This window comes from Echinops telfairi, unplaced genomic scaffold (genome assembly GCF_000313985.2).
Source record: "Echinops telfairi isolate 266 unplaced genomic scaffold, ASM31398v2 ScPeMD7_443;HRSCAF=831, whole genome shotgun sequence".
Taxonomy (NCBI): domain Eukaryota; kingdom Metazoa; phylum Chordata; class Mammalia; order Afrosoricida; family Tenrecidae; genus Echinops; species Echinops telfairi.
In genome coordinates, this window is record NW_022104341.1 from 701,441 (window position 1) to 721,411 (window position 19,971).

General features: G+C 38.0%; 1 protein-coding gene across 1 annotated transcript in view; it reads left to right on the forward strand.

The window, feature by feature from the left end:
* TRIM33 (tripartite motif containing 33) overlaps positions 1 to 19,526 on the forward strand; it is a 133,253-nt gene extending 113,727 nt beyond the window's left edge. The window contains exons 15-23 of the mRNA XM_004699512.2: positions 3,647 to 3,779; positions 5,099 to 5,162; positions 8,132 to 8,291; positions 9,323 to 9,672; positions 11,946 to 12,069; positions 13,960 to 14,034; positions 15,933 to 16,085; positions 17,486 to 17,536; positions 17,615 to 19,526. Coding sequence (XP_004699569.1) covers positions 3,647 to 3,779; positions 5,099 to 5,162; positions 8,132 to 8,291; positions 9,323 to 9,672; positions 11,946 to 12,069; positions 13,960 to 14,034; positions 15,933 to 16,085; positions 17,486 to 17,536; positions 17,615 to 17,827 — 1,323 coding nt within the window. The 3' untranslated portion in view covers positions 17,828 to 19,526. The remainder of the gene's footprint in view (positions 1 to 3,646; positions 3,780 to 5,098; positions 5,163 to 8,131; positions 8,292 to 9,322; positions 9,673 to 11,945; positions 12,070 to 13,959; positions 14,035 to 15,932; positions 16,086 to 17,485; positions 17,537 to 17,614) is intronic.
* Positions 19,527 to 19,971: the final 445 nt, after the last annotated feature.

Consider the following 19,971-nt stretch of genomic DNA (forward strand, 5'->3'; position numbering starts at 1 on the left):
GTATGTTGGGATCAGATCAGGTACAGTTCCCACACTGTGTCTCCAATGTTGTCCCCTGTAGGGCTATGGGTCATAGTGGGACTGGCCATGAGGTCCTCTCTGGACTGACTGCTCTAATTGGGATTATTGTCCTCAAGACCTGGTGGTCTAGGATGTGCTCCACTCTCTCCACCTCTCCCTTCATCTGCTCCCGTGTGCTCCATTGGATATGTCTCTCACCCAGAGCTGCAGATTCAATGCTTTCTTTTCAAATAAATTCTTCTGTGGGGAGGGGCAGGTGTCCAGTTAGTATTTGGGATTGGGGTCGGTCCCCCAGACCTCTCCACTGGTTCCCTACTCCACGCTGGCATGTTGCATGCGCATCTTGGAGCACTGGGTTGAAGTCTGGTCCCTCTTTTCCTGTGGAGATATGAACACTACCCTCCCCTTGGGTGGGTTAGTGCCCTGTGCCCCTGCTACCCAATACTTTTAAAATTATTATTTTCCTTCGCCCACCTCCTTTTTAGTTGTCTACCATGTGTATCCCTGTATTTGATCTGTTCACCTTGTTCTTTTATTTGGTGTAAGCCTTTCATCCTGATTCATTCTTGTGCATTAGGGATTCCAATGTTCTCTGCAATATTTATTGAAGATACTCTTTCTCATTGAACAGAGTTCATTTATTATTTTTATTTCCTTTGTGAGTTATTTACTTAAGTCCTTTGCTCACTTTTCTATCAGTATCATCCTTATCTTTTAACCTACAGAAATTATTTACATATCACATCTCATATATGCCAGGCAACTGTTCAGCGATTCAGCAAATTCCATTTCTTCATCCCTATCAACACACGAAGGCAGCTGGCCTGCAGCCTGTTTTTCTATGACTTCCCACAAGTTTATGTTGTTTTGTTTGTAGGATATTTAAAAACAAAAAATAAACACAAGAGCCATTTGAGATGATAGTGTCTGACCCAGAAAGCCTAGAATATTTCTTATCTGGCCCTTTAAAAGAAAGTTTTGTAGCCCTCTGCCCTAGGTACTTGGTCTGATCTGGATGGTGGTTATCTGTGGCTTCCAGCTCAGGGGAAGCCGAGTTGAGTGGAGTCTATGGCAAGAGAGTTCCTTTTAACTAATTGATTTGGAAACTGTACATACCACTTTTGTTTACTCTCTGGGAAGTAGAATGCATGGCTGAGTAGCTGTAGGTCCATAAGTAGGGGAGAGTAGCTGTGGGTGAACAACCAGCAGTGTTCCCATGTGTGTGGGACTTTGATTAACTGGTTTAATGAATAAATGAATTAATTTTTTCCAGTTAGTCCATTAACTTTGTTTATCTTATTCTTATGTCTAATGAAAGCTGGAGGTCAACGCTTCAGTTAACATATCCTTGTTCAAGGCTATCATGGAGCCAGGAATGGAAAAATAATAGCATTTTTCCATGATAATTTTGAAGCCCCTTTGTGTACTCCAGTTTATTTCTTCCTAACCCGGTCCACTCTTTCAACCATAGGGATGTCTCTGGCCGCATATAGGACTAGCAGATGAAGAGTATACAAACAATGAGTGTAGAGGTAAATAACATGGGATTTTCCTTTCTGCACTGAACCATCTAAAGCTCCTCCCCCTTGTAGGTGGACATACAGCCCCACCTACACTGTGGCCCACATTAGCACTCTCCCCTTCACAAGGCCTCCGGTGGACTTTAGTTGCAGCTAAGGGATTACCCATAGTTTTAACTTACAGGCGAATCCTCAGTCACCACCTATGTCCCACAGGACAGGCACAGCTACTGAGAGTCTTTTCTCCCCAGTAAGCTCATCAAACCAAGGCCAAACTCACTGCCATCGAGTCGATACTGACTCCTAGTGACCCTATAGGACAGGGTAGAACCACCCCTGTGATTTCCAAGACTGTAACTCTTTGTGGGAAGAGAAAGCCCTATTTTTCTCCTGTGGGGTGGCTGGCTGGTTATTAGAACTGTTGACCTTGTGGTTACTACCAGCCCAGTGTACAACCACTACCACTACACCAGTAGGGCTCCCCACAGAATACTCCTATTATCTTCGTATCTCTTACTTTGGCATGCCTTTTAGGGGGTTTGATAAGAAAATTGGTGTATTTGCTATTTAGGAGTGTCCTTTGCTTGTGATTTGTTTCGAGCTACTTTACTCTGCTCATGTTTTGATCAGTTCACTTCTGTTTGGGTGTGTAGCCAGTTTCTCCAGTGTTTCTACTGTGATGGCCTCCTTTCCTGCTTGACAGCCATAGAAATTTGAGAGGGAATAGAAGTAAAAGCATGTTTTCACTTGGGACTCAGAAGTAGATTTGTATGGAAGAATAATTTTGGCTCTAGAGGGAGAGAAGGTTGGAAGGGGGCAACTGTGGTCATAGGGAAACCATAAGTGAAATATGACCAATTATTAAAGCAACAACTACAGGACCATTTCTCATATAGAACAGTACAGAATTTAAGGTAGTTCTCATACACAAGACTTGCTCCTTTAATCATCAGAGTTCTGGGATGTAGTCAGGATGTCTTAAAGATTAATACTGATGTTGTGGCAACCAGCCCAATGCCATAGTGCCAGGTTTTCTGGATTTATCCTACTGCCTGTAAGTCAGGAAAGGGTTCAGTCCTCCTATTAGATAGCCTGTCCCTTTTGCTTGGATGAGAAAGGGGCCCTTTATGTCAGATTAAGGGCTTCTTGTTGATTATAAGAATTTATCAAAGCTTAAAACAGACTTAAAGTCTGACTTCAGACTTCTTTTGAGATAAATGGCTCTGGCAGACAATGGGCATTGACAGGGAGAGAGACTGGAGGGAAAGGTAAGGGGCCTGCAGCATTTGGGGGAACAGGAAAAAGTATCAGAGTATATCAGTGATTTCATAGGATAAAACATACAGGATCATTGGGTTTTGTCTTGAGTAGCTGAGTATTATAAAGGGTAAGTCATAAAATATTGCTACAAATCAGAGACCTTTATTAAACAAAAAATGTAAAATTGGGAAACTATTATTTCTCAGCATAGCCTTTATCCAGGTCTATACATTTCTGAAGGTGATATTTCCATCTTGCCAACCTTTCCCTTGAAGGCTGTGCTCTTAGGTTTCTGTTTTGTCAAAATCAGCGTTTTGGTAACTTCTGTAGACTCATTATATTCTTTTTCAATGTTCTTTTGAGTTTGGGGAACAAAAAAGCCTGAAGGGGCAAGATTTGGGATGTAGGATGAACACGGAATTCCAAGAAACAAGTTGTCATAACTTTTTGAAGTGACCCCTCCACTTAGAATTTAACTGGCCCCGAAGATCCCTACAGAAGTCATTGTTTTGATTGGACCTTTTTGGGCAAGTACCTAATGAGACTAAGGCAAGTGTATCTTTCAGATCACTAATGACAGAGGCATGCTTTGTGTGGAACCTACCATGCATATAAAAATGGGAACCCAATAGCAATACATTTTGACTTACCCCTGTATTTGTTGTATAAAATTAATTATACTTCAAAAACTTTTTATTGTGTGACCCCTCAGGGAAACACGAGGAAACATTTAAGCTGAGTAAAATTATGAATTTACAAGCACACTGTGATCATAAGTGGTGATACTAATTAATCACTTCTCTGCTATAATCAGAGTAATGTTTATTTTTTTTCTTTCTCTTCAGTTGGAAGATGCTGGTTCAAGTAGTTTAGATAATCTACTAAGCAGATATATCTCAGGCAGCCACTTACCCCCTCAGCCAACAAGTACCATGAATCCCTCCCCAGGACCCTCTGCCTTGTCTCCTGGATCATCAGGTAAAGCAAGCTATCTAATTTCTTGTCATAAAGAAGGGGGGAAAGGAATCTGTCTTCCTTCCAATTTTTTCCAATTATTCTATTTTGGTTTACATATTATCGGCAATCTTAATAAACTTAGAATTAATTTAAAAATATTTTTATTGATATATAATCCATATATGCTTCTATAGTTCAGCTATGTTAAAGAGTTATATAATCACCATTGTAATCATTTCCTTATTAGCTCCCCATTTCCTTTCAATCTCCCCCCCTTCCCATATCCCCAATAAGCCATTAAACCAATTACAGTATTGTCTTCATAGCTTTGCCTATCCTGTATTTCAGGTGCTGGAAAACATACTGCACCCCCCCACCCCCCAAAAAGCAACAACAATATCAAAATAAACCAGAGGAAAAACCTCATTCTGGGAGGAAAAGACAATATGTGTTCATAATCTACCCTGTTTAGAAATTCAAAATATTTCTCCCAACAGGCTATTTTCATACTTTTTTTGCTGGGTTTGTAGGTGCATGCACCTGCCCTGGAACCCTGGGTGTTGGGCTGTTATTTGCAAAAATCTGGCAGTTGAAATCCAACAGCCTGCTCCTCAGGAGGAAAATGAGGCTGACTGATCCCTTAAAATTTTACCACCTCAGGAACCTATGAGCAGAAAATCAACTATAAATTTTTAGATAGGAAATTCTAAAACACAACTAATGTTACTGGTAACCATTAAAATTTGACTAGTCATGTTCATTAGATATAGATTTGTTCCAAATTTCAGTTGTCTTGTCCCAGGTGATTCAATTAATGTTTTATGAATGAATAAATGAAGCAGTTCCAAATAGGTTGATAATTATTAAACAAGTTTTAATAATTGAGTAATTGTTATTTTTCACTAAAGTAGACCACTGGTTATTTCTTGAGGGAGAGAATTTGAATTTAAATGCAGGTTTTGGGTGAGATAAATCATTAATTTATTTTAGAGCCACCTCTTTTTTTAGTTTTGATGAAACTATTCTAGAATTTCTGAAAGAAAGAATAATTAGTGCAAATCTAAGTATGATATTTTAACAGATGAATGCAAAGGGATGGCAGGTCGCTTTCTCTGTAAGTGACAGTTTTCATTAACTGGGTAGTATTTTCAGAGGGTTCTAAGGTAGGCTCTGGGCTGAGCCGAGACAAAAACTGGTACTCATGCCAGTCTGACTGAATGACTAGGTGATAAGAGGAATTGCTAAATTGGTTATGATCACCTTGACTTTCCTAGCTAGTAGTGGAATTATAGTTATTCTTAAATGAACTGTTAATTAATTTCGATGTATTCCTTTTGTAGGTCTATCTAATTCTCACACACCAGTGAGACCCCCGAGTACCTCTAGTACTGGCAGTCGAGGCAGGTGAGTATAACATTATTACTTTTTTCTTTTTCTTTTGGAAAAGAGTAAAGTATTTTTAAAAAGAAGACCATTATAATTAGCTCCCATATATTTACCACATGGCTTCAGTAATTATGTTCTAGTCAGTATTACTCCTGCTTTATTTCCTCCCATAGTCATATCTGCTCTGGAGTAGTTTACATCATATGAATTCATTTATTTCTACTTCAGTATATATTGCTAACTGGTGAGCAATGATAAGAACCATTACATACAAAAAAGTTAATGTATTTTTCCAGTAAATATCCAGTTATCAGCTTCTATTTTAAGCAAATCGTTTGAAAACTATCCAAATGAACTGTATATGTTGCCTTTGGCTGATAAAATGATATTGATGTTTTTTCCCTTTTAATAACTGATTTATTAAAGAAATGTAATTCTCTGTCTTATAGAGTTTTTCCCATTTCCCCGTCTTCACTTTGACTTACGTGTCTCTCCTGTATTTTCTGTATGTTGGTAGTTTTATCAGGAGGACTTCTGAGGCTCTGTGTGGATTTGGGAAAGGAGAGGTGAGAGACATCACTCGTGATGTGTACTCTTAGGCATATAAGGTCTGAGAATCATTGACTAGATCTTTAATTTTGTCAGTGGTTGAAAAATGATTAGTGTATCATTTATGCTTGGTTAATTACTACTTTTAAATACTTCTTTAAAAGGCATGTTTCTGTATAACCATTCGGTTATAAGAAAGGCAATGTAAATACGTAGTTTCTCTTTATTTACCTGTTCTCATAGTAATACCTTAGTTCTCAGTGTCCATCATTGTAACAGATGAGTTTTATTATCTTTATGAATTTAGATGTTTAAACATTTTATGTAGTTTAATCCCCTATAGGTGCTACTCTTTAAATTGATGTTGGAGTTGTCACTAATTTGACCCTTTAAAACATTTTCAAGGTAGCTCCTTAGTTCTTTTTTTAAAATTTTATTTATTTAAACAATTGCGGGGAGTATCCTTAGTCCTTTTGATAAGCACCCTTTTTTCCCTAGCATGATAAGACTTCCAGTTTTGTTTTATATTCCTCATGCAAACCTGGAATTATCCATGTCTCCTAGAAACCCCAGTCATGTTAGCAAGCAAATAAGTGTTTGGAGAAGGGCTTTGAACCATGTCTCCCATTCAGCTGTGGCCAATGAAACGAAATGCAACATACTCCAGTTTTACAAATCTGGGCTGCAGTAGATGGATAACGGGGGAGAACTTATGGGTTTCCTCCCTGCTAGAAACTTAGTATTCCTTTTAGAAAACAATGACAGCATGCATGCTGCATAGCAGCCATAATCTTTGGACCGACAAAGTCGGAAACCATAGTGCAGCATTTTCTGGTCTTGCTACTTAATTTTACTGTCTCCTGTATTTTCTGTACATTGGTAGTTTATCAGGATTGATCACACTCAGGTTGGATTTTGGGAAAGGAGAGATGAGGCACATCACTGGTGCTGATACATACAGAATTTTGCTCTGTGTTCTAGATAAGATCTATAAATGATCAGTCATTTGCCTGTCCTTTAATTTGATTATTAATGGTTTTATTGCATGCTCTGGAAGAGCACAACTTGTGAAACATATGCAAATGGATTACAAACCAAACTCCCTGTCAAGGGGTTGACTTGGACTCCTGACCCCGTAGGACACACGGGAACTGCCCTTGTGGGTTTCCGAAACTATACATTTGTATGGGAGCAGAAGCCTTTCTTTCTTGTAGCAGCTGGTGGGTTTGAACTGCTGACCTGTAGTTAGCAGCCCACGCATAACCCACCACACCATGAGGGCTTCTTAAATTTAACTCACTCACTCATTGCTACTGAGTAGATGCTGACTCATAGCAACCCCACAGGGCAGGGTAGAACTGCCCTTGTGGCTTTCTGAGACTTTAAGGAGGTAGAATGCCTCAATTTTCTCCTGCTGGTGGTTAGGAACTGCTGACCCTGAAAATTGCAACTCAGTGCATAATCACTGAGCTGCCAGGACTCCCACTCCTATCTCTCTCTCTCTCACACCTATCTATCTGTCTGTCTGTCTATCCATCCTAATCTATCATTTACTTTGAAGAAATGGCCTTTGCAATTATGAGGGCTAGGAAGTCCTGGCCTGTTATCTGTGGGTCAGGTCAGGTGATAAGCCTAGAAAGACCACTACTAGGTCAATGGGTGATTAGGGTTTGGTAATCCAAAATACATAGTAAGGTGGCTGGGTAGAGACTTCTGTAGGCTTAAATTTTAAGAAACCAGGTCAGTTGGTGGTAAGAGTTCAGGGTGGAGAAAGAGTGTGATATTTGTGAGGATGACTTTTTATATATGGGAGCAGATTATACCCACAATGAGACCCTTTTTTCAACTGATTGGCTGCTCACGTCAGGTCACAAATAAGGGTGAGTACATAATGTTTGGTAATTGAGAATCGTCACCAGCCAAGTTGACACAGCATTAACTATCACCTGGGATATTGATTGCTCCTTTCTCCTCCTGTTAAGAGCCAAACTAATCTTTCTTTTAGTAGTGATATCATAAAATCACTATTGTTGATGTTCTTTCTCAGATATTTGGGAGTAGAGAAAAGTGGAAAACTACTTTTGTAAAGAAAAACAATCTATTCCACAGGCCAGAGAGACTCTTGTTTACTATTATCCCTTAAATGATTTACTGTACAAGCCTCAAACCATAAAATGCTCCTTTTAGGATCTTTTGAAAGAATTTGAAGTTAGGCTTATTCCATACTTCACTGTAGCAAGAGGAGGTGTCCTTCTAAAAGCTTAATAAATTGTTGCCTTTATCTTAATGATCACTGCTTTTTTTTTACACTTGTATCGGCATATAATTTACATACTGTACACAATTCAGCAGCATTGCCTTTTTATAGAACTGTTTTTATAGATGGCTTGCATTCAAACGTGACCTTTGTTGGTCTTTTTTCTTTTCTATTTTTTTAGCTGTGGGTCATCGGGAAGAACTGCTGAGAAGTCAAGTCTGAGTTTCAAATCTGATCAAGTGAAGGTAAAGCAAGAACCTGGGACTGAGGATGAAGTATGTAGCTTTCCCGGAGCTGTGAAACAAGAGAAGACGGAGGACGGCCGGAGGAGCGCCTGCATGGTAAGCCCCCACAGAGGGCTGCAGCAGCTCATTCAAGCAAGACCGCTCAGCACAATAGTGGTTCTGAGGACGCTGATATATTGCTGACCTCTCATGCCTGGCACAAGACAAATCCTGTGCCATTTGCTAATTCGACTGAAGATGCAACTGTGACCAATACTGTTTTGTTCTGAGTTCATTAATCATCTCGATAGTTGCATTGAGGCTCAGGCCACTGAAGATCCGTGGCAATCCTGGCCTTGTAAACTCCGCATCAAGGCTGTGGACACGAAAGCAGAAGTGTAATGATCAGAAAGTTTTGTGCCGGGAAGATTGCCTTTTGGCTTATGAGCAATTAATGGTTCTAGAGTTCCTCAGTTTGGGACATTTATTAATTTTCATAATTTAGAATGAAGTCCCTGTTTGTTTGGAAATTTCCACCTTGCTTTTCTCTTCCTGTCCACCCCAGGCTTCGCTTTCCACATGGCTGACACTTAGGAATTTCATCTCAGTAGTAGAAGGTTCAGCTCCTCATATGTAGATTTAGCGATCTGGAGACAGCAGAAGGACCTGCTTTTGGAGCAGTGTTAGCTATTTATCCAGAACTTGGTGTGGAAAGTTCTCCCATAAAGCATGTGGGTGCAAAAAGGTGGTGAAAGCTTTATTTTACATTTTCTTGATCTTCTTACATTAAAATGATGGGTCATCTGAGAACCAATTCTTAAGACTTCTCAAATGCTATGCAATTGATTCTGGTATGAAAAATAGTATGGTGTTGGTAGCTTTTTAAGAAAAGTGCATGCTGCTTCCCAATCACTATGCTTAAGGGTTTAATTACTTTTATTGGTCTTCTAAAATCATATTGTAACATGTCTAAATAGTTTTGGAGTTATTTTCACTCGTTTTTTGCCAGTCATGTGACTCATAAAAGAATTAAAAGTGTTTCTTCAGTATTTTGATATACATATTGACATTTAAAAGCACATACACGTACACATATTGTATACAATAAAGATTAAATGATTCTTCAAGAATGTGTTGTTCCCTTTTAGTTGAGCAGTCCTGAGAGTAGCTTGACACCACCTCTCTCAACCAACCTGCATCTAGAGAGTGAGTTGGATGCATTAGCAAACTTGGGAAACCATGTGAAGACTGAACCTACAGACATGAGTGAAAGCTGTAAGCAGTCAGCACTCAGCAGCCTTGTGAATGGAAAATCCCCAGTACGCAGCCTCATGCACAGGTCGGCAAGGATTGGAGGAGACGGCAACAGCAAGGATGAGGACCCAAACGAAGACTGGTGTGCTGTCTGTCAGAACGGAGGGGATCTCTTGTGCTGTGAGAAATGCCCAAAGGTCTTCCATCTAACTTGCCATGTTCCGACACTTCTTAGCTTTCCAAGGTGACAGTGAAATGATTAACTATTTGAGGGGAGTTGTTTTTGTAAGCTTAAAAAGATAGCAAGAAAAAAAAATATATATATATAGCAAGAGGGGAGGGGTTACAGTGGTGGTGGTAGGGTGATAAAAGGGAGGGGACATCAAGGAGTCCATGTAGAAAAGATTGTTTGGAAAGTGATTGTGGTAGCAATTGGACAATTCTAATTGATGTGATTGAAATATGGAATGATAAGATACATGTATGTATGAAAATCCCAACTAATTAAAAAAATAGCAAGAAGTTAGTCAGGAGGAATGGCCTTCAATCTTATTACTTATCTAACACAAAACCAAATGCAACTAAACTCACTGCCATTGAGTTGATTCTGACTCGTTGCGACCTTATAGGACAGGGTAGAACTGCCTCTGTGGGTTTCTGAGACTAAATCTTTATGAGAGTAGAAAGCCTCACCTTCCTCCCAAGGAGCTGGTGGGTGGTTTCAAACTGCTGACCTTGCTGTTAACCCACTGCGCCACCAGACTCATTATAAAACCAGGATTTACTAGTCCTTTGGGAATCCCTTCAGAAAAAAATGGCCAAGATTTGAGTGCTTTGTTAATGTTAAAGAACAGGTTTTATCTCTTGACCTTCAGTTTATACTCAGTATAAATTGGTTAGATAAAACTTAGTTATGAGGGACAAGGGAATTCCGGAGTGTTGGAAAAAGTTTGTTTACTTCTGAAGCAGAACTTTATTTTATAACCATTACTCTAAGAGCATCTATGATAATGATTTAGTTTGTGAGGAGCAGTGAAAAGCTCTTCAAGTGCGATTTAAATTTGGGGGGGTGTAAGTTATATTTAAGGAATGCATTCAGTGTCTTGAAATGGTTAAGGGCCCTCCTTCCCCCTTTTAAGAACGAGTTTTCTCTTGAGTACTGAAACAGTTAAGTGGTAGTGATTAGGTATGTGCAGATTTCCCTGTGTGTTTCTTTCTCAGATCGGCCAGTAGGAATGTCTCCCATTCATTAACTTTGGGGTGAACAGTTGTTGAAATACTTATTTAAGTGAGAAGTACTTGGAGTAAAAATGATTAAAAAGAGATTGGGGAAAATTATAAGTTGTTCCCAGACTGCTTTGACCTAGTGACTAAAGAGGGCAAACCAGCCAATACTGTAAACAGAGCAAGTGTGCTGGGCTGCAGGTGCAGTCATACTTCTGTATTGCTAACATATTGAACTAACAGAATGAGCTTGAACAAGTCACTGGTTTTTTTTAGAGATTCACTTCTGCACCTAATCTCTGGGTCCCTTCCAGTTAGCAGTTTGCATTTTGTGTTGACATAGAACCTTAGATCTCAGAGAGCAAACAACAGTGAAGTTATGTTTCTTTCAAATGCCACCTTTCCCTCATCTACCCAGTGTCTGCCCCACAACATCCTCCAAATGAAAGTAGACTTTCTGGATTCAAAAACTGGTATAACTAAGTAGGACCAGAATGGTTTTTTGAGGAATTGTGTATAATTCTTACCTAAAGCATATGAGGCATAGGTGTTTGACTGGGATAGAATTTCATTTCTTTTTTAGAAAACTAAAGGTTGGCATTTGGTTTTGAAATTCAGATTTTTCATATTTCAATTTTTAGACAGTGACATCTATTGGAATGTCAGGATTTCAGCACTAAATGCTTTCTCTCAGGGGCAGAGTGATTTGGAAGGAATTGTAAAGTGTTGGCACAGACAGTTGTACCATCCCATCCCGAGACTTGTTGTCATACATGCAGATTTTTGCTTATAAATGTGTTCTTTATATATACACTTTTAAAATGTACTATTACAGAGAATAAGTGATTTGGGGTCCTTGATAGAAATCCTGATGCAAACAGATTATAAAGACAAAATTTAGAGGTAAAGGGTGTTTGTGCTCACAGGTGTGTTCTAGGTTTGGCTATCAAATGTAAAAAGAATTTCATGTTTTTTTGCTTACTGAGTACATGGGTCCATGTGGTGGTAGTTATTAATGTCTTAAGAGAATTGTTCTTATGTCATAAGTTCTGAATTTGAACTTTGTGCCAGAAAGAGATGCAGAAATACCATTGTTTATAATGCATTCCAAGGGGTAATTATTTGAAGGTTTTGGGGAAGGGTTCTTAGACTGCTTCATCTTGTGAAATTTGGTAAGACTGCCCTAAACTGGAAACTATGGAAACAAACGAGACTCACCACCAGGAAGCACAATTCCTCTGAATTAGGCTCTGTTACAATGATGTGGACTAATTACCTATTTTTCATGTTTAGTGGGGACTGGATATGCACATTTTGCAGAGATATTGGGAAACCAGAAGTTGAATACGATTGTGATAATTTACAACACAGTAAGAAGGGGAAAACCGTGCAAGGGTTAAGCCCTGTGGACCAAAGGGTAAGTGCCCATTAAGTTGCTTGTTAGGAGTTTTGTAGGGCTCTGCTTATACATCAGGTTTTTCCCCCCCGTTAGTGTAACCTCATAAATTGCAATTTTTAGCCTCAGCTTGTAATACTATGTTGATATCGTTCAAAATTTGTATGTCTAGTTGAGCTCAAGCTTCTATCTCCAGTTTCTTCAAACTTAAGATAATTCAACTAAAATCTTGATTTTCAATAGTTGGTAACAGCATGGCAACTACTTCGCTCCCTATTCCCCATCATTGAAGGACACCCCCATTCACCACTGTTGCCTACACCAGAAAAAACTATTAGAAGGGGTGGGGGTGGGGGTGGGGGAACAAGAATGGCTACTGTACTATTCTTAATATCCTCAGTCATTGGGACCCTGACCCAAACTCCCTGCCATCCAGTCGATTCTGCCTTGTAGCGACCTCTCTTACTTGTCAACAGAGTAGAGCTGTTCTAATGAGTTTCCTGGGTTGTAAATCTTTACAGCAGCAGAAAGCCTCTCTTTCTCCTTCTAGGAGGCCAGTGTACTCAAACTGCTGACCTTGTTAGCCACTCCAACGTGTAACCCATGACACCATCAGAGCCTAGACATCCTTTTTAATTTCTCATGTGAATGTTGTAATAGCCTCTCTGCTTCTACTCTTTGCTCCCTTACATTCTGTGCTTTCTTGCTTTTGTTTAGAATCCACATAAAGCTTCCTATATTTTTTAAAGAAAAAAAATTCCAAAATCTTTTTCTCACTTCATTTAGATTATTTTCAAAGAAGCTTTTCGTAGCTATCCTAAATAGTCAACTCTTCCTAGTGTGTTATAAAGTCTTTAAAGTTGCTCTGTCTTGTTTATTGCTATTTAGAATGCATGGATACATGCTTAGTAAATAATCTGTTGAATGAATGAATGAAAAAGGCCTTACAATTAGTTTTAGTAGTACCTATGTTACTTACTATTTTGTTGTTTGGTCTGTAATAGATCTATGGACATAACTGATAATATTTTGTAGGTTGCCTTTAAAAGAAACAACACCCCTCCAATTATTAGTTATAATACGTAATAAACATGCATAATTTTCTGAGTATATAAGTTAAATTAGATAAATTGAATAATTCTGTAGCAACTTTGCATTAAAGCGGCTTCTCATGAGAAAGAATAACTGGCTGTCCGCAAGTTTTGCATCCATAGATTTAACCAGCTGCAGCTGGAAAATAGTAGGAGGTAGAGGGAAGTTCCTAAGTGGTCAGAGCAATCTTCAAAGGCTAAGAGGGAATGTGAAGGGCTATTGACATAGCATTTACATTTCATTAAATAACTTAAACAATACAGAGATGTTTATAATGAAAGATAGGGACACCAGAAAACGATTAATTGGCGTTGTATTTCAATTTTATTCCTGACAATTAAAAAATTCTGGATTGAGAAGAGGTGGCATGCTCTATATAATTTTGAAGTTGAAGGGAATCATTTGAAGAAGGGGTTCATAATAGGGATAATAAAAGCACTTACCCTCCCTGCCCCAAGGAAATAACATTGAGGAGCATCGGTGATAATGCATAGATCGCCGGGCACTTTCACACAAAATGCTGAATGTTAAAATTATGACTCCTCTCCATTTTTAGAAATAAACAAGAGTTAACTTTAGTTAACAAATTTGGTCTTTGATAAGTTCAGTTAATTAAAGTACAGCAGAGATAGTCTTAAAATGAAATGGGATGCCAAAGTGAATTAGGGTAGATCTGTTTATTTGGATAGCTAACTGCAGGAAACTTATGTTGAACCTATTAGAATAATACATTGTAGTTATATAGCTCTCCTTCCCAAGAATATTTTATTGAGGGGGGGAAATATTTCATGTGCTTTCTTTTGCTTTTTTTGGGGCCAGAAATGTGAACGTCTTCTGCTTTACCTCTATTGCCATGAATTAAGTATTGAATTCCAGGAGCCAGTTCCTGCTTCGGTGAGTTCCCTACCCTAGCAGCTCCTTGGGAAGAAAAGTCTAATGGAATGGTTAAGATTATGGGCTATGGTGTCAGAATTCAGGCTTCTGAGTAAGCACCCCAATTTCTTTGATAGACTCAGTTTTCTTTTTTAATTTTGTTTTTTGCCTCGTTGAGTTATTCTGAGGATTAGTTAAGTGTATAAGTTGTTTAGCGTAGCACCTGATAACATCACATTAACTCACTGCCATCTGTTCTGTTGTGACCCATAGTGGCTCTATCTGGCAGACTACAACTGCCCCTGTGGGTTTCTCAGACTGTAACTCTTTAGGCGAGTAGAAAGCCCAGTCTTTCTCTCAGAGTGGAACTGCTAGCCTTGCAGTACCCCACTATGCCACCAGGGCTATCTGATAACATAATAAGCACTTAGAATGAATCAAAAATTGTTTTAGTGTTAGATGGAAGTGACATTCCATCACTAAAATTACAATTTGTTTTTGAGGAATGTGTTGCCTTAATCTTTGGTGAATTTAAATTTTCATAGCCTTTTAAAAGATGGACCTGAAAGAAGCAAGTAGAATGGGAAATATTATTAGGCATCAGAAGATTTGATTCTGCCATTAACAAACTATAAATTTGAGGAGATTACATAGTTCTCTGCCTCTACTTTTTAAACTACAAAGTGGGAGTATTACACTAAGTTATTTTAAGATTTCAGTTTTGCTTATAGGCTCTATTCATGGGGAGGAGGCTTTGTGAAAATATGCCTTTGACTAAAAGTATAAAACGGAAACTTTCATACTAGCTTTGCCTTTATGAACTCTCTATGAACAGTAACATGGGGAAAAAATTGGAGAAATTATTCAAGTCAGTGCTTTTTGCCTGTAAGGTGACTTTGATAAGAAATAGAGTTTCTCAAATCCTGTAATAAAAGCTAGACCAGAGGTATGCAATACCTCAAAGTGGGATGAGATTGTGCTACACACATTCTTTTGCTAGCTATCAGTTGTTGAATATGATACTGTTGAATAGCACGTATGTTCCAGAATATGAAATGGCACTAGCCACGAGTACCAGGTAGGCTGAGAAGTGAATTTAAATCACAAAAGCCTTAGACACAAGAAAGATGTTTTGTACATATAGTACTAATCTGATTATAGGATGTGCATTGAGTCTTCAAGTTCAGCTACTTCACATTAGAAAATGACTTTCAAAAGTTTTCTTTTTTGTGGACCAATGAACAGTTTTCATCATTTTCAATTCTATTCCAAGGCCAGACATTTTTGGCCAGTGCTCTCCAGCATGCTCAATTAATGGTGAATAGGAAGTTTACAACAATCTTTCCCACTCTCCTATATCCTCTAAAAGACATCATATTCAAACACTGGTATATTTTGTAGGTTTTGTTTGTTTTTATAATACCCTTCAGGGATCATAGGTAAAAATTCTTTCAAATATACTTGTCATTAAAGAATAGGGCCTTGGGACTTCCAGTACATTGATTCATACTCTGAGTGAAACATACTCTGAATAACATGGTTCTCATGGTGTGATAAGGGTGTAAACGATTTAAAGTGTACCTGTTGTTGGCATTGGTACCATTGAGTCAGTCCCTACTCAAAGTGATCCTGTGCACATCAGAACAAAGCCCTGTGCAGTCCAGTGCTATCCCCACAAGCGTTCCCTTGTCTGAGCGAGCCCACTGTCGTAGCCAGCCTCAAACCATCTCATTGACAGTCTTCTTTCTCTCTACCTCCACTTCACCAGTGCGACCCCTCTGTTAGCCCTATCAGTGTAATATGCCCCAAATTCATAAGACACACCTACTGTTTTTTTCTTTAAAATTAATATTTTCCCAATGAAATGGTTTAGCATTTTGGGGGGAATTCTTTTTGACCTTATTTAATTATTTTTTTAGATCCCGAACTACTATAAAATTATAAAGAAACCAATGGACTTATCAACCGTGAAGAAGAAGCTTCAGAAAAAGCACTCCCAACACTACCAAATCCCAGATGATTTTGTGGCTGACGTCCGTTTGATCTTCAAGAACTGTGAAAGGTTTAATGAAGTATGTTAGCTTCCAGATTACAGTTTGGGGTTTCTAGTTTCTGATGCTTTGCGCTTTAAATTTTTTTTGGATTTTGTTTTTCTTATCAAAAGATTTTTCTAACTTGATTTTTAAAGTTTTTCCTTTTTGCACCAGTCCTGCCCAAAGTAAAATTCTGTTATATCCATAGTTCCACAAAACAAAAAAAGAAAACCTACTGCATATAATGCGGAATATATTCTTAAAAATAATAAATTAAAATAATATAATTTAATATCCCTTCCTGAATGAATTTAAGGTTGGGATAAATGTGGGGATATTATAATAAACAACCCACATTTCAAGTACATTTAAATAAGGTTCTGGTTGTACCTGTATCCTTGTCTTTAGATTTTATTAATATTGGCTATATAAGTGCAGGGCCCTAAAATCAAAAGCTAATCTTTGGTTACTCATCTTGGATAGAAACCCAGAGCATATAGTATTGAGTTTTCAGATCTAAGCAATGTGAACTGTTATTAATGTTGGCTGTATACTTTTTTTGAGGCTAAGAATAAGTAATCCTATGAGAAGAAATACGATATATAATTCTTTCAAGGAAATAGCTCTTGTTATCTCTAGGATAAAATCAAGTCTCTTACTGGTAAAAATATTTTTATTGTAAGAGAAGAACATAGAATTTGATGAGAATTTAAAAGTTTTCAAAAGATTATTATTTTAGTATCAATACGCTCCCTCTTTATTGCTAATGAAATTTGAATGCCATGAGACTATTCAAGTAAGTCACATTGAATTATTCCAAGTGTAGCCATAGCTATCACTAGAAGTATGCAGAAGACTTTTAAAGTAAATGTGAAATTAAAGATGAAACATACCCAAAAAACCCTCCAAACACGAAAAGCCTATAGTTACCATTAAAACAAACCTTTAGGATAGCAAGCTGTCACAAAAGACACGTTAACACCTCGCCAATTTGAATTTATATTTAGAAAGTACATTCCAAGATTATGTTCATTGAAATATGCTTTCATAAACAAGCTCCCATTTGGTCAGAAGCCCCCGGTACCTGCCTTAATTATAGTTGCAGATACAATTCTAATGTAGTGGTTTGAAGGTTTAATAATTTGCTTAAATAACATTGGCGTCACAAGAAATTTTTCTTAAGTATTCAGATCCATTTCTATTTGTATTGCCCTCACTAGTCTCAGGATTTGAGGCTACGACTGAGGTTTCACAGTAGCTTTAGTAACATCTTTGTAAAAGAAAGTGGTTCCATGTTCTAGAAATTTTAGAAAGCAGTTAATTTTGTCATAGCAATTTGCTCTCCCTCGTATGGCTGACTAGTCACCAAGCCTATACAGTCTCATAACTTTAGAAAGGATTATAATTTCCCTTTTTTTTGACTCTGGTATCCTTTTTAGATGATGAAAGTTGTTCAAGTTTATGCAGAAACACAAGAGATTAATTTAAAGGTAAGCGTTTCAGACCATGCAAACTTGGTGATGGACTATGCATTACCCATAGTGACTACTCCTATCTTTTGCTTGCAGGCTGACTCAGAAGTAGCTCAGGCAGGGAAAGCAGTTGCACTGTACTTTGAAGATAAACTCACAGAGATCTACTCAGACAGGACCTTCGCCCCTTTGCCAGAGTTTGATCAGGAGGAGGAGGATGCTGAGGTAACCGAGGACTCTGATGAAGACTTTATTCAGCCTCGCAGAAAACGCCTAAAGTCAGATGAGAGACCAGTACACATAAAGTAAAATGATGTGGACTTCAATCACTTGTTTAAACAGAAAGAAAAAGGGGGAAAAAAAGAAGAAAAACAAACCTTTTATTTAAGTGTTGCTGGAATATCCTACCTAACTTGGCCACCTTCTTGAAGCTGGTAGCTCTTACAGTATTAGATTGAAATAATGGACAGAAAACACATTCTTGTCGAAAAAAGGTTGGGGTGTGGGGGGGGGAAGACTTTTCTTTGCAAAAGTGAAATGGTATAAAGGTTTTTGTTACTAATGAGGGTGGTTGTCTGAGACGGTGATCCTTTGGTACTGATTGGTGCAGTATATTGGATGTACCAGTAAATATTCAAGGGCCATGTCCCTTGATCGATTATCCTTTGAATTAGACTGCACCATTAATAAAACAACTTTTTGCCTCCCCCTCAACACTCATGCATACCAGGCTCTTTTCTATGTAAAATGCAAACAGCTCAGATTCCACTTCATTGTCAAATCAGATGCTCATGGAATCATGCCATTTTTTCTCCTTTTGATGCTGTTGGGCCTTAGTTTTTATATTGGTTGAAAGAGCTCAATAGTAATTTCATTTTCTACTCCTGTAGGGTCTAGGAAACATGACACTTGATCATCACCTAATAAATTTTTATTGTCTCTTGAACTTATGAGGTCAGCAACGTGTGGTTGAAATAAATATAGTAACTTCTCAGTAGTGGATCATGTATGTGTGTAGTAGTCATTTCCAAAAAACATGTCCACACAGAGGCATTTCCCAGACAATTTGATAATTCAGTCATTCCCATGAAAGGCAGAATGCTTGTTTTAAAATTAATCTAGTTTTCTGTACATATAAATTTGCTTGAGAAGGTGGCAACTGGCTTCTATCCAGTCTTCCTTCAAAACAGTTTTTCTGATAGACCACTATTGGCAAACATTAATCTGTCAACTACCAAATGTGTAAAATTTTCTGTATTTCACTTTGTCTTATTTGTAAATAGTGAACTAAAACTTCTGGCAGATCAGCAACATTTGCTGAGCCTGTTTTTTAAGCTAATGTGTATTCTTACTAATGTTCCTATCAAGAATGGATTTGTAATATATGCTGTCTATTTCTAATGTTCACATTCATATTTTGAGGTTCTATCTTATTTTAATAGAGAACAGACTTCTCAAAAAAATCTTCAGAAGCAGCTTATTATTGAAATATCAAAATATTAAAATAAACCCGGTGGGGTTAGATTACTCATCTGTCCACAAAGTGGGACATTTGCATGGACTGGGGGCCTAAAGGACTTCTAAGAGGCCTGTAAGTAAATCCTGAAATTGAGCCAATCCCCACTTTGAAGGTCACGGGAGTAAAACCCACCTCTACTGACAACACCCGAGGCAGATGAACCAGCTTGGCTTTGGTTCCTTGTTCTTTTCATTTTTGATGCTCAGACCCCACAATGTGCATTCTAGACTGTGCACTTTTTTTGCATTGGGAAGTTTAGTCCTACTTTTGTATGGGCACACTAGAATATAAAGTGACCAAACTAGAAGAATTTGTCACTAGGTATTTTTCAGAAGTCATCAAATTATGGCAAGCCATTTGCCCCTTTGAAAAATCTGCTTAAGCAGTTCAGACAGTAGTAGACTATTAAGAAAATTATTTGACGTAATTGTCTAAGAGGTAAATATTTTTAGTGTATATTGAATCAAATAAAGTACTCTAAAGAAATTATTCTGCAAATTCCTTTGGGTCTTTTTTTTTTTTTTTTTTTTAAACCCTAAGGGGTGGTGGTAAACAAGAATAATGATTCAGGCCTTCTGGTGATGTGTTTAAAGAGTATTTTAATCGTTGCTTTTGGATTTGATTTCTTGGCTTACTTTTAAAAGCTCCTCTTTCAGTTTTTTGTATATTTTTCATGTCACATACCCACAAAGAGAGTGAGCATAGGGAAAGTAATGTGCTGGTAAGGGTTTGGGCGGGGGGGAAAAAACAGCACTGCACATGGACAAATTTCCCAAACTCACCAAGCTATTTTATCATTTTACTCCAATTTCAAATTCCTAAGAACTTTCTTAGTAGGAAGGGAGGAGTGTATCATTTGAAAATGCTCTCTTCCACATCCTTATGCCTCTCTCCCACACAGTTTTAATTGCAATTTAAAAGTAGACATATATGG